At 24.1% G+C, this 15,358-nt stretch overlaps 3 protein-coding genes across 5 annotated transcripts in view; 2 read left to right on the forward strand and 1 right to left on the reverse strand.

Moving 5' to 3' along the window:
- Window positions 1–1,020: 1,020 nt before the first annotated feature.
- On the forward strand, window positions 1,021–6,216 carry LOC112604151 (cysteine desulfurase, mitochondrial). Of its 2 annotated transcripts, none has more exons than XM_025353047.1 (11): window positions 1,021–1,267; window positions 1,482–1,558; window positions 2,191–2,307; window positions 2,373–2,510; window positions 2,581–2,773; window positions 2,838–2,972; window positions 3,037–3,194; window positions 3,303–3,574; window positions 4,243–4,332; window positions 4,403–4,499; window positions 6,009–6,216. In XM_025353047.1, exons 1-10 carry the CDS (start codon window positions 1,192–1,194, stop codon window positions 4,464–4,466), a joined length of 1,320 nt encoding a protein of 439 aa, XP_025208832.1. In that variant the 5' UTR covers window positions 1,021–1,191; the 3' UTR covers window positions 4,467–4,499; window positions 6,009–6,216. The 2 variants fall into 2 exon arrangements, with proteins under 2 accessions (XP_025208832.1, XP_025208833.1); XM_025353048.1 differs by lacking the exon at window positions 6,009–6,216 and adding an exon at window positions 5,624–5,710.
- LOC112604152 (transmembrane inner ear expressed protein) lies at window positions 5,275–8,227 on the reverse strand. Of its 2 annotated transcripts, none has more exons than XM_025353050.1 (5): window positions 8,106–8,227; window positions 6,210–6,357; window positions 5,999–6,151; window positions 5,813–5,941; window positions 5,275–5,751 (listed from the first exon to the last, which is right to left on the reverse strand). In XM_025353050.1, the coding sequence occupies exons 2-5, from the start codon at window positions 6,325–6,327 to the stop codon at window positions 5,609–5,611; spliced, it is 543 nt and encodes a 180-aa protein (XP_025208835.1). In that variant the 5' UTR covers window positions 6,328–6,357; window positions 8,106–8,227; the 3' UTR covers window positions 5,275–5,608. The 2 variants fall into 2 exon arrangements, with proteins under 2 accessions (XP_025208835.1, XP_025208834.1); XM_025353049.1 differs by having other exon boundaries at window positions 8,074–8,227.
- Window positions 8,228–11,230: 3,003 nt separating this feature from the next.
- LOC112604150 (inositol-3-phosphate synthase) overlaps window positions 11,231–15,358 on the forward strand; it is an 8,534-nt gene continuing 4,406 nt past the window's right edge. The window contains exon 1 of the mRNA XM_025353046.1: window positions 11,231–11,687. Within this exon, the coding sequence (XP_025208831.1) occupies window positions 11,538–11,687 (150 nt within the window). The 5' untranslated portion in view covers window positions 11,231–11,537. The remainder of the gene's footprint in view (window positions 11,688–15,358) is intronic.

The following is a 15,358-nucleotide window of genomic DNA, read 5'->3' on the forward strand; positions in this document are numbered from 1 at the left end:
TTGTTACAATTCTTATCCCTAAACTAATATGATAATATTTTTTTAATTCAAAATTAAAATTAGATTTTTATGAAATATTATTTTCATTTATAATATACATAACTCATAATTTAAACTTTTTTTTACATATATAGATTTACAATCTATATTCTATTTGATATATTTTTTTTATTTCTTCTTTTTTATCTTTTCACTTATAGATTTACTATTATTAGTTGCTCTATAAATTGTGTTCTAATTATTTTGTTTTACTTTAAGTTGAAAAATGTATTTTTTAACAACAAATTTATCATTTATCATCATATTATGTATCAATATCTGACCAATAATTGTAAGACTTCAAAGAAGCTCGTATAAAACTTACTATTTTTGTTTTTTTTGTTAATTATACAAAATTGTAAAATAAAGTCCTGACACTTGACAGTGCCTCTTTTGAAATTCTAAAAATAAGATGTTAAGTCGAGATGTAGGTATGCTAAAATATATATATTTTTTTTTTTTAATTAAAGAGCTTTGATAACTATGTTTTTTTTCAATATAAAAACTGATGTCAAAGTATAGCTATTGCATGATTACTAAAATATTTTAATATTAGTGTACAACTAATATTATTAAATCTAAAAGCGAATTTGTCAGTGATGTTAATTAATAGTAATATAACCTACTGGATAAATTTAATTTACTTTACTGTATTGATGTCTTCGTATTTATGTAGGTATATTTTGAAACATTACAACCATTGATTAAAAATACAGTATACTTGTACACTACAAATCAAAACTGTATTAAATTAACTATATTTAATTAAATTAATTTAAATTTAAACAATGGAACTTCTCGTCAAGGATCTAAACTATAACATAATAATTGAATTATTTAAATTAATAATATTTAATATTATTCTGCATATGTATATCATCTAGCTTAGTGGTTTCCGCAGTTCTGTGTACGGTGTTTGTACCTCGTAATTTCGTATTAATCGTACTATATAGATGATAACACTGTGTGATAAGTGATAAGGATAACACCATACCGTGCAAGTTGAAGTAAATGTTTTTAAATAGGTTCCACAAACTACAATTCACACAGGCAAAAAGTAAAATTCTTTAAATCATTAATCAAAACTCACACAATACATAAATAACTTCAGTTCAGTTTACATTGCATTAGTATTTAGTGCACTGTGACAAAATGGCTTGCAGAAACGTCAATGTGCAAAATTTATCAAAATTTGTTAGATATTTTTCACAAAAAACCACCGAACAAGGTAAAGTTAACAATAGATATCTCTGACATCAAAAATTAATAATTTTAATTCAATGAGCTTAAAAATAAAATAATATACACTATCGATATACTCAATCACATCGCGATCTGAAATATGATGTCATATTTCATTTTAATGGAAATTCAAAATTTTATAATGTTATGTCAAAATAATAAACTGAAGATTTTAATAAGACTTTTTTTTAATTCTCTAGAAACAAAACTTGCTTCCAGAATGGGATTCATTAGAGGTAAACCGTTGTATTTAGATGCACAAGCCACAACCCCTCTGGTAAGTATAATTAATTTTAAAATTATTTTCAGACATGAGAAATAATATAATAATATACTTTTAAAATGTAATTGGAAATAATACTTAAATATTAACAAAGAGTAATATTTGAAACATTTATTTCAATATACTCTTGTACAAAATTTTATTATTTGTCATTATTTAATCATTATTGATTTGTATTTTAAAATAAAAACTAAAAAAAAAATTGGCTTCAACTGAGAAGTTATGTGGAAAAAATTATTTTCTTTAAATCATTTATAGGTTTTGAAGTAATGAGCGTTATTTGATAAAAAAAAAAAATCCTGTATAAATACACTGAATAAAAGATAATACAAAGTAATTAACAACAAATCTTAAAATAGTTCCTTCTTTTTCTTTAACATTTAAACAAATAATTGCAGGAAAACCTGTCTATCACATTAGTTTTCTATTCATGTAATTGTTTATCATTTAAATAAAATAAAAAAAAAAAAAAAAATATAATAATTAAAAAGTTTGTATTAGAATACTTCAGGATAAAAGTATTTCTTATAAGTTATAACCCTTATATCTATTAAAATGTATAAATCGATTAATGTTTTTAAAATTTTAATCATAACTTCTACTATATGATACTTTTATTATTTCAGGATCCTAGAGTTTTAGATGCTATGATGCCTTACATGACATATAGTTATGGAAACCCACATTCTCGTACTCATATGTATGGTTGGGAAAGCGAAGAAGCCGTGGAAACAGCTAGACAGGTATTTTATTTTTAATATAATTTTAATTAATTGTATTGTATTTGTAATTTTAAGAATATTTTTAGCATATATCAGATTTGATAGGTGCCAATCCCAAAGAAATTATATTCACATCTGGAGCAACAGAATCTAATAATTTAGCAATTAAAGGAATTGCTCATTTTTATAGAGCTAAGAAACGACATATTATTACTACACAAACGGTTGGTTTATCGACATTTCATTTATTTATTTAATTTTAATCAATACATTAACATTTTATATGTGGAATAGGAACATAAATGTGTTTTAGATTCTTGCCGTGCTTTGGAAGGTGAAGGTTTTGAAATTACATATTTACCAGTTTGCTCGACGGGTATAATTTCCCTTGATGAATTAGAATCTGCAATTCGCCCCGATACTGCACTTGTTTCCATCATGGCTGTAAATAATGAAATTGGAGTAAAACAGCCAATCAAAGAAATTGGTGAAAACAATTTAAAAATTAAATAGGTCGCTAATATAAATTTATAATTTAATTATTTTTATAGGAAAATTATGTAAGTCAAAAAAAGTATTTTTTCATACTGATGCAGCTCAAGCTGTTGGTAAGATTACTGTTGATGTTAATGATCAAAATATTGATCTTATGTCTATAAGTGGACATAAGTTATATGGACCAAAAGGTATAAAATTTAAAACAAGTTTTTATATTTTATAAACAATATTAAAATATTTTCTTATTAAAAGGTATTGGAGCACTTTTTGTTCGGCGTAAGCCAAGAGTACGTTTAGAACCTCTTCAGAGTGGAGGTGGTCAAGAACGAGGTTTAAGAAGTGGAACTGTTCCAACACCAATAGTTGTAGGATTTGGTGAAGCATGTAGGATAGCTAAACAAGAAATGGAGGTTAGTAAAATATTTATATACAATTATTACAATTTATTTATTCATTAACTCGCATTTATATAATGACATGTGATATTATAATCATTTGCATCATGTTTTATTATTTAGTATGATCATGCTTGGATGACAAAACTTTCAAATTTACTCCTTGAAAAGATTACCAAAAGTCTCCCAGAAGTTGTTCGCAATGGTGATGCTGTTCATACTTATCCAGGTTGCTTGAATTTATCGTTTGCATTTGTTGAGGGAGAATCACTTCTTATGGCCCTCAAAGACATTGCGTTATCAAGTGGTAGTGCATGTACGTCTGCATCTTTGGAGCCCTCATATGTGTTGCGTGCTATTGGAGCTGATGAAGACTTGGCACATTCTTCTATTAGGTATTATCTAGTCAGTTTAACCATTCAATTATGTATATATATATATATATATATATATATATATATATATATATATAAATAACTAGAAATCAGATTTTTGCGCTTAATAAACATCTATAATGCTTTTTTACGGTTCAAATTTAGTAAATATTCCCTTGCGTGTTTTTACAAAAGTATCAAATATTTTAAGTTCCAAGTTAAAAATACAAAATGTTACACATATAATAAAAATAAAAATATATGTATCTATTTAAAAAAAAAAATAACAATTTATTTGATATCAAATTTGAAAATTTGAATGGATTCCGGATGCTCACTGTTCAAGATTAGGTCTTCTGAGTTATTATTTATTATTATTTCAACAGAAAAAAATATATTACATTAATACTCAGTTAACAAACAATATGGTCATTAAAATCTTAATTTTATATACTTATATTTAACTATAAATTTTAATTTCTTTTAACATATAAAATATATATATATGAAATATTTCCAAAATATATGTGTGAAACGTTCACTAACATTTAAAAATGTTGTGTAAATATAAAATACTTCAAAATGAAATTTCAATAAATCTTAATCAAATCATACTGAATTCCCTCAATAAAATGTTGTAAAAATGTGGGTACTATATAATCTTTATATATAACTTATACATCTTATAGATTTGGTTTTGGACGTTTTACAACTGTGGATGAAGTTTTATACACCGCTGAAAAATGTATAAAACATGTTCAACGGCTACGAGAAATGAGGTTAGTTTTTCAAATGAATAAACTTAATTAATTTTAACAAATAATATATTTAATTTACACTTAACTTTAGTCCGTTGTGGGAAATGCATCAAGAAGGAATTGACATCAAATCTATCAAGTGGTCTCAACATTAAGATTCAACTAATCAAATCTCATTAGTGAATTAGGTATGTCTGTGATTAATAAATATAAATGTATAAATTTTAGATAAATGAATGAATCAGAAAAATATCTTAGTAATCAAAATTAAAACAGTTGTAGAGCAGTGCAATTTAAATGTATTGTTCTTAAATAAATACGACTATAACCATGTTGAAATAATGTGTTTATTTTTTAATAAATAAATCACTTGGAATTAATAATAGTTAAAAACCTATAAAATATTATTAACTTCATTCGTAATACCTAATAAATTACTATATGTAATTAGGTATCCTACATTTATCAAATGTATTAATAGGCAATTTCAGATTAAAATCAGTATCTATATAAATCTATTTCCATTTGAGTCCACTTAAATCATAAATATATCACTTATTACTTAATACTAGGACTCAGAAGTTATAATACTAAAAAAGAATATTTTTAATGCTATAATATGCACTTAAAAATACCAAATAATAGTATAACAAATTTATACATAATATGTAAAATAAAATTGTCTACAAAATATTTTTAAATTTTTATTATACAAAAACAATTTTAAATTTTTTTTATGATACAATATTATTTATTTATTTTTGGATTTGATAGTAAGCATTTAAGAACTATAGGATTTTATCTGTCACTCTAAACCTGATTATCTTAGTAAAATACTTTGACAACAAATTTAAAAATTTATATTGCATTAATAAATTTACCTACAGTTTGAAAATCAAAATACATGTTTTCATTCACACATTTGTATATTTTATTGAATTTATATTATTTATTTCCATTAATATATACAAATAAGCCTATACATAACATTTAGATCTCTAAATTAGCAAAATAGCATTAAAAACCTTTTATATGCATAAATTAGTAATATAACATTTTTTATAAGATATCAGGACACCATGGAACCAATTTGTAACTTACTTTTGATGTTCTATAACTTACCAGAAAAAATATGCATTTGTTAAAACTTTCAAGCCCTGGGCATTGCTTCCAAGTTTAATATATTATAATTCATAATATTTTTATCAGTGTAATATGCTTTGTAACTATATAAGATTGTTAATATTTTTGAAAAATATTTTTTACTCATTAACTAAGAGAATTACAGTAATTAATTTTAAACTGTTATAAGGTTTGGTGTAATTTCATCAGCTGTTTGTTTACGACGTGGTTTCATGACATTCAAGACGTTAACCAATGTTGCTAGACGACCACTCAATACATTTTCAGGTTCTTCGTCTAGTTTTTCTACAGAAGAATCTAAAAATATATATTGAAAAAAATGTATTAAAAGATAACTATATAAATTTAACACTCATACCAAAATCTGATGATTTTGGAGACTTTTTTAAACTTGGCGTAGTAGTTTTAGTTGATGATAATACTTCATCAGATGCCTCTACTGTTTCATTGCTAGGAATTTCAAGTTCTGATTGAAGTCGTTTTAGTGCTATGTAATTTGTATGTAAAATTAACATATAAACATAACATTAATTACAGTTAATACCTTTTAACAGGTCCATGTTATCCATTTCAGTATCACTCAATAGACGTAATTGTTTGCAAAATTTTGTCGTAATTTTACGACGTATAAAATCAGCTTCTATCTCTTGTTTAGTCCTGGGAATTCGAAATCTTACACAACAGCACATAAACACCACTATAAAATTATTTATTTATTAAATAATTTTAATTTTGTGTATGATTATAAAATGTACCTAATGTGAAGAAGACCGTCATGATGAAAAAAATAATGTGCCATACACGATAACCATTGATTAGCTGTGCTTCTAACCATTCCTCTTGATTACTGTTTGACGCTTTACCTAAACTCATTGATGTCTTAAGATCATTTGTTGCTATCACCTTAAAGAAAATTGTAAAGTATTTTAATTGTTTTATGAATTACTATTGCTGTTGTTATTTTATTTTTTTGTAAATAAATTCACTTAATATAGTAAAAACACTACTTGGTTTATTTTTACTGTTATTGTCAGATAAATATAATTATCACTTTACAACAAATATTAATAATCAATTCAAATCTCATTTTATTTGAAATGTTGTAATTTTATATAATGTTTTGTTTCTGTACTTTAAATCATACATAATCGATAAGCCTAGTGCTATTCTTAAAATTTATAACTGTACCTATTTATACAGAAATATTTTTTCAAATGTCTCCAATATATATGAAAAAAGTAATAATATCACATAAATTTCAGTTATACACAGAACACAGTTGCAGACATTTTCATTTTACAGCACAACAATCCACTCATAATGATATTATTTATTAATATTTAAATGTTCTGTACTTTGGTCTGTCTAAGTAAAATATGGAACAAAATATAATGATATCTAGTGATGCTTATTATTTTTTATTCTATCATAAAGAAACTAATTAAATCTAATCATATAGTGAGCCTTATTGTCAACAAAAATAAAACTAAATATATAGTAATGATTCGTGTAATGAACAAGGCAGCTCTAAAAGTATGCCTTAGATACTTCTTTGAACCATAACATGTCTTTAAATACCTATCTAGGAGTTAACATAAACACAAAATATGATATGCATAATAAAATTCGGTTAAGTATAAGTACTATAAATAAAGTCTAATTTGCTATGAACAATATGTTCAGTTCTAAGCTACTGTTTAGAGACACGGAAAATAAATAGTGTACTTTCTACTTGCGATTGATAGGAAATCATGTAAGCGAGACATATGGTCTATAATATCAAAAGGCGAAGAAAATCACTTATTTTCGAAACAAAAAGCTACGAAATAATTATGATTTTAAAATAAACCAAATATCAGTTTTTTCTTAAAAGCAAAACAATTGAAGTGGACTGGTCATATTTGATGAGCTGATGAAAATGCACTGATTTGAAACCCAAAAAAACAGTGATCAAAGGGAGGCACATGGTTAAATAAAATGAAGCTTAGGATATTTTGAATATCGATAAGTTTATTCAAATGGACTGACAATCAGAATGTACAGAGAAGTTTGGTAGAAACATTCCTTAAGGTCTCAATGACCTGTTTAATACTAAAAAAGTGGTTATTTTGAATAAGCTTATGATTTCATGATTGGTTCTAATAATTATTATATTGATGTCTATGTTTATTGTGCTTCAATTTTATTGATTCCTATGTTATATATTATTGCAAAATTTCAACGATGAGCATCCCTTTATAAATAAATCTTTTAGCATGAGATAAAATTATGTTTTAAAAAATATGCGAACATCTCTCCAAAGTAGATAACTTTTTAAAAAGTAAGCAAAACGAAATTATTGACAAATTTTGAAAAATGTTTATAGGTAACCCAAGGTTTTGATATTAATCATAAAAAAATCGATTTGTTAAGAATCTATTTAATTAGATACATGATACCGTCTTAGCTTGGTACCTAAACATGGTTATTAATTATATGAAGAAAAAACTATGGATACTCGTATAATTTTTAAACCATATAAATTAGTGTGCAAACTATGAACTATAGCCTATAATAAATTAATTAAAGCATGAGCATATCAGTACGTGAACGCTTTAAAACGAATTTTTAGTCGCTTACATCATCTAACGGCATGCAACTTTTATATTCACTTTGTCGAGACATTATCCCTGTACGCAGCACATCAATGCACTAAAGTCCTAAAATTTTGGTCTGAAAAATACAAGTACCACACCCATTTATGATAGTTTTTAATTTCGGTGTACAAACGATAAAAGCAATGACACGCAACTTACAAATTCTCAAACATGTGCCACACCTAAATACTACCTACCTATGTTACACGATATAGTTGACCTACAGATTTATCACAAATGCCAATGTATGTGACAATTTTAGTCAAAAGTCATTGCCCAATTACTAAAATTATTATTAATTAATTAGAATTGATTTATTAGTTTGGGAAAATATAATGTATGGGATATCTTCATAAACCGTTATATATAATACAGTCGATTATATTTCCTATTATTATTATCTACGTAATATTAGTACTTAGTACTTTATGAGTGATCCACTTACCACTTGAGTGAGTGTTCTAAAATTTTTTATTAGTTTTCAGTATCACTCTTAAACAGCCTTTATTATTCTTATTTTATTTTTTTTTTTTTGTTATAAAATTGTATGAATTTTCGACTAATCCATTAATCAATTTGTTTCTGCTATTATAGTTGTTACTTTTTACCGTTATTTATCGATTAAATTGTTTTAATTCTCCAGGAATATTAACTATATTAAATGTTAATTAAAATAATAATTTATTGTTATTATTTTATATTTTTATGGGTTACCCTTAGTTATATACGAAAAAATAAAAATATATTTTGAAAAATATACTAAAATATTCCAATCGTGTACATTCCATTATTTCAGCTCCAACATAATAAAATTGAAAACTATTTGCCCATATAAACAATATAATGATAATATAAAAAACATATTATATTAGGAATTAAATAGGTATAGGTATTATATGTTTAAATTTATATAATTATGAATAATAATAATTTTTTATTTATATTTTTATAATTCTATTTAAATATGAACAAGCTTTTCATTATTCAAACTACCTATATTTAAATATGTACTGCATATTGTCCATTATAAACGTAATTATAAACAGTACTATTTAATTAATGAAAAAATTTGATGTGTGTTGCACTGTTGCTGTAGGTATTGTACAATAGGTATCGATATCGAACGAGTCACTCATTAATGGATGTGTTAAATTTGAATTCAATGATATATCATTGTAATTTGTATTATAGTCTATAAGTACATGAAATAGATAATCTGTCAGCCATCAGCCTTTATTACTGTAGGTACATGTTATACAAATTATGTAATGATTCAAATTGAATTTATTGAGTTGGCAAGATATCATAAATTCTTAGTTTGTGTATTATTATTTTTATTATAATATTTAATTACTATCAAATCAAACAATAATATTAATATGAAATGGTTTTATTTTTTTTAATACAACATATAGGTTATAGGTAAGTAGTCATCATACATATACAGGATTCTTTTTGTAAAACAAAACACATTATTATATATCAATCCTGAAAATAAATAATATTTATTTTTATATTTTTTATACATACTTAGTTTAAAACTTTTTAACATATAATGGTTATTTTTTAAGTGATAATTCACGTTTTTAATTTTATTTTCTTAATATAGATAAAAATATACTTATAAAAATATCAGTGCAATTACTTATTAAGTATCAGAAATTCCTATTGAATTTTTAGTATTTTATTTTCTACAATACATTTTTTACTGTTATAGGTACTCGGGATTGGTAAACTGGGTCTCGGAAAAAATAGATGTTATATTTTTTAATATCTTATAGGTAATATTTATTATAAATCAAATTAATAATAGGTATATTTTATAACCATGGTATAAATTGTTAATTAAAAAATTAATTTTTATTATTATAGTTACATTCACTGATATAGTTCATAATTATTGATTTTTTTTATAATGAAGATTATTAATTTCAGCCATTTAATTATTTTAAAAGACTTTTAGATAATAACAAATAACAATATACCTAATATCAATGAACAAAATAGTGTATCAGCTTGTCACAATAACATAATATAGTGCAGTATTGTAATTTTTAATTAATACCGACAATAGCTTGTATCGCATGTATCAAATTCATAATAATTAGACAATTAATCGCTAAATCATATTTACTAGAAAATGTTTAATGAATTAATTATACTTAATACAATTAGTAACTACACAAGTGTGAAGACTAAAATTATCTGAAATACCATGTTACAAAAAAAATGTTCTGATACCATTTAATACTATAATTCATTAGTACCTACGTCATAAAAATATAAAATTGACAAAAAAACAAAATTAATAAATAGATTACTATTGTATTGTGATAAATACATAATATCTGTATTCAACGGCACGATAATATATAAATCGATTTTAATCGCTAGCCACTTGTGGTGTGTTCTATAGTGTACTGTGTACAGCAGGGGTCTCCTGGACAAAAGAATCAATAATTTACTTTAATATACAGAGTGATTCACCAAGCATCTCATCTATTTCGTAAAACTTTATTTATTTTAATCAGGTTTTTAATTTTTCTACATACTTATAGACCTTAATTTTTAAATTTTCTATACACGCAATTATATTATTAATTGTAAAATCGCAATAAGGAGTTTTTGTAACGAAACAAGCTTCTTTTATCCTAAATAAAATATCCTCGTAATCTTTTTAGTACTTATATAAAACTTAATAAATCAGAATCTCAAAAACTACTTGTTCAAATTTCAATTATATGGGTAAGTAACTGTATAAATTAATAATTAAAAAAATATCAACTTGACCGTTTGCGGTAAAAAATAAAGGCTGTTTACATTCAAATAGGTATTTGAATATGTCATTATCTTTAAGATTTAAGCGTATTTAAAAATTTTTCCCAACAAAATTAATTTAAATAACTAATAAGGATATAATAATTAAAGTGGGAAATTGCGGTGAACGTGATAAGTGAGTTACACGCTGTATATAATATAACATTCCGGCGGCGACGCAAGACTAACTTTCAGACGATCTACGAATTCATGCTTTTTTTGGCGCACGCGTACACTCTTTATCACGTTTCAACAAGCACCGCTACCCCTACCCGGCAATAGACCCATTGAAGTTGTGCGCTATGGTATTATTACTATTATTATAAATATTATTTATATTATTCTCTGTCGTCAACGCCGTCGCTATACACCTCATATTCACAGCTCACTCCGTGGCCGGTCGTCTTCCTGACTTACAATCAAGATACATTCCATCGACGAAATATAAACTCTCATAATATATTTTAACATAATTTATTAGTTATTTAAAACATTTTTTTCCGTATGCCCATCAAATCCTGACTAATTTACGCATCTAAACGACTAAACATACGGAACACCCTACAAAGTTGTACATATTAAATTTACAATCTCACGTACGAACGTCAACTAAACTTAGGCACGATCATCATGTCAACAGCGGCTTGCAACAAAAGTACGAGAAGCGTTGACAATATCGTCCATGTGGAAAGCCCGAATGTCCAATACAGCAAAGAGTACATCGAGTCCACCATCGAGTATCCTATCAACTATGCCATAAGCGAAAAGGATACGATAGTGGTAAAATTTACTTTTTTTAAATATAATATTGCTATTTATACATAGAAAAAATTTCTGAATAGACTACTTAAATACATATTATCATTAAATAATAAATATCTTTCAAGTACTATAGCTGGCTATAGTATCTACCTTCTATGAGTACTAAGACAAGTATACAGGCTATACATGTTGAAATAATCGGATAGTGCTAGGTATCATCGGACTATACTTCTTTTATTTCAAGCATTTATTTTTTTTAAATTTTAATAATATTTGTTTATATTTATTTTAAAAATAGTACTAAATGTACAACAAATAGGTAATTAAACCACGATTAATAGGTTGTAACTATAGATACCTACCAAATAAAAAGATATGTTAGGTAGGTACATATGCTACACATATAATTTTGAAGTACCTAGAAGAAATTCATAATTTTACTACGAAATTGTAATATCCCCATAGTTGCCTCGAACGACTTTGATAAATATATTCCTATAGTTGGAGAAATTTTGTTTAAGTTGATTTTTTTTTTTTTATATTTTGATATTTAAAATACGTAAGTAGATAATGTCAGGCTTTAGAATAATTTATCCATCTAGATTTCTTAGAATAAATAATTTATGTTTCTATATTCTGACGATACCTAATAAATAAATGTAATATAAAATCATTTAAATATTATGTTAAAAATAATATACAAGAACCGTCGATTGCTTTTCTTAAAATTTATCATTGATTTGGTAATGTTAAACCATAATTTACAATTAAAATTTAAACAGAAAACCTCATTGGAATTTTGAGAATAGCTTTACTTATTAATATTTATTTATTAAGTGTATTACTAAATTAAGTATGCATAAATGTTTGCACGCATCTAGTAAATTTATTATATTTAATTTTTGAGTTCTATTTTAATAGGTACTCGTATATTATAATATATTCATGCATTTTATTATTTCGTATTTTTTAACCAGAATAAATATACTAAGCAGTATTAAAATAAATTGAGAAACGACCTTTAATATTTTCTGAAAATACGATTTTGCTGATTATAAATATTATAAAGTTAAATACTGGATGACTGTGTAATGTTATAATGTACTTAGTACCTATTTATAACTTACACTATAATATATATTTATACTCGTTTTCAACAAATAAATATATTATCACTTAAGTTCATTAGCCTTGCAGACTTTTCGCATATTTCTTTTATTTTAAAATATTTTTAATAAATAATATGATACTTAGGTATATTAGATTTAAATACTTTATTACTTATATTTATGTAGAAAACCATTCAAATTTAATAGTTTACAGTCATTTCTGCATTCTGTTACTCGTAATATTGCTGAAAATTATTAAAAATATTTAAAAATTATATTTTATTATTTACTATACAACACAAACCAGTATGTGTTTAAATATAAATTATATATAGTTATTATTTTACGCACATTTCTTGATGTTTCTCACACTTCTTAAAACTTGTATAATTTAAAACAAAATTTATTCTAGTCATCGTGTCGTTATTAATATAATTTTTTTTTTTTTTTAATTTAGTTCATAACTAAATAAATATAGGTATTAAACACTGTAATTATTTAAAATTTAATACGTTAGCAGATGAATAGTTAACTTATACAAATTAGTATTGATCAATAAGAAATTTAAAACCAATTTATTCGATATTATAATAATTTCAATAATAAATTCATAAATATAACATGATTATCGCTTAGAGTCCTACTCAATAAATACTTATAATTATAATGTGTAATGCATACAAGTTATAATAGCAAAAATTGTTAAACAACATATTTTATTTATTATTATTACGAATCTTAGTGATTCACTTCACACTGTATTTTATAATAATTTATGTTAGTATTTATAAGGAAATTATGTCTTACTCAAAATACCACACTATAGGGTACCTATACATATATATATAGCTATGTATGAAACAATAATTTATCTTTATTAAATATTTCATATATAGGATTATTATTAAATAGTTAATAAAATCGATTTAGTTATGACTTATAAGATATAATACAAATAACTTGTTTATGTGTTTTTATAATCTAAGAAACTAAAATTACCATTATTAGCATTATTAAAATCATTACTGAGTAATTCATTACATAAATCGTACGAAATATATACAGAGTGAGGTACAATAGTGAGTGAAGTTTGAATTTTTTCAATGACAATGTAGTGTTATTATAGGGGAAATTAAAAGTGAATGAAAAATTAGAATAATTATGAGGAGCACTTGATGAGAATTAACTTGGAGTGAAACCTCGGCTACGAGTCAATCGTGTACGATTTTGAAAAAAAGTTATTGTAGGAGAGAATTGAAGATAATTAGATAAATTATGATTATTATCCATTATGTAAATAAGTTAGGTATTATTATATGTGTAATAATAATAATGTTGTATACAATACGTATAATTCATTATAATAAAATTGGCTTATTTCATACATACACCAGCTATAAACCCATTGGGCATAGGCTATAATATATGAGAAGAAATTTAGTATGTTATATGATAGTATAATATTATCTAAAAGTTATAACCATTAAGACAGAATACAATAAAATTAAAACTGTGTAAATATGTATTATGTATACATATACAAAGAAATAAATTAAAACAATTAAAATTATTTGATACTTGTAATTATCAGTTATTTATTTATTTAGTTATTTAGTTTAATCTATAGAATTTATGGCCAACTGTATTTCCTTTTATACAAAAAGATTTATTCATCTAGTAGGTAATTCTAGTTTATTACGCTTTTTTCTTACATGTCGTATAAAGTATATGAAATATCATATTTTCAGTAAAATTTTTAACTGTTTAATTTTTTTTCTTCACTATAGTCACCTACACAAACATGTTCAGTATTCATTTTTTAGTATATTCCAACTTCATTAATCACTCGATGTATTGATTTCATCGTAATGTCTTTTTTTTTGTGGATGAGTACAAATAGGTTGTAGATAAAATCATAAAATTGGATCTAGTATGTATTTTTGGAGGATATCAAATTTAAAAATTCTGAGAACTCATTTTTATAATCAGTAAAAACAAACAAAAAATTAAGAATAAACAGAAATGTTAATGCTAAACAAAATTTTGACTAAATTATTTTTTTTTACTTTTTTAATACTAAAAATAAATTACAAGAATTTCAAATTTTTACTAAGTATTTATAAAAGTTTTTATTTTAATAGATAAATTAAAAAATTTAATACAAGGTACTTTAAGTTTTTAATAATTTCAACTTATAGGTAAAAGGAAAACAATTTTATCAAAAAGTCAAATCAATTATTTATAAGTAGAGTTAGGATGTTGATGACCTAAAAAACTCCTAAAAAGTTATCTAAAATACTAATTAAGTAAGTGAAAAAACTTATTTATAAATAATAATTTTTATTAGAGATATGGGTATAATAATGGGTGTAATATTAGAAGCATTTAAATAATTTATAAATAAATTTCAATATTAAAAATAAATTAAAAAGTAAAATATAAATAAAAAAAATTATATTAAAAATATTTGCGTAACATATTTTGTGTAACATTTGCCCTAAAATCTATAATTTGTGAAAAATGCCCCAAATTGTATAAAAAGTACAAAAAATGCCCTAAAAGATGAAAAAATGACTTAAA

The sequence above is a fragment of the Melanaphis sacchari genome, unplaced genomic scaffold (genome assembly GCF_002803265.2).
Source record: "Melanaphis sacchari strain LSU unplaced genomic scaffold, SCAv2.0 Contig11_pilon_pilon, whole genome shotgun sequence".
NCBI classification, from domain to species: domain Eukaryota; kingdom Metazoa; phylum Arthropoda; class Insecta; order Hemiptera; family Aphididae; genus Melanaphis; species Melanaphis sacchari.

Coding starts and splice junctions, on each gene's coding strand:
- LOC112604151 (XM_025353047.1), top strand. CDS start 1,192: ATGGCTTGCAGAAACGTCAATGTGCAAAATTTATCAAAATTTGTTAGA. Junction 1,268..1,481: donor ACAAAAAACCACCGAACAAG/GTAAAGTTAACA, acceptor TTAATTCTCTAG/AAACAAAACTTGCTTCCAGA. Junction 3,195..3,302: donor TAGCTAAACAAGAAATGGAG/GTTAGTAAAATA, acceptor TTTATTATTTAG/TATGATCATGCTTGGATGAC.
- LOC112604152 (XM_025353049.1), bottom strand. CDS start 8,118: ATGTCTCGACAAAGTGAATATAAAAGTTGCATGCCGTTAGATGAT. Junction 6,358..8,073: donor GTTGCATGCCGTTAGATGAT/GTAAGCGACTAA, acceptor ATTTTCTTTAAG/GTGATAGCAACAAATGATCT. Junction 5,752..5,812: donor TCCAAAATCATCAGATTTTG/GTATGAGTGTTA, acceptor ATATATTTTTAG/ATTCTTCTGTAGAAAAACTA.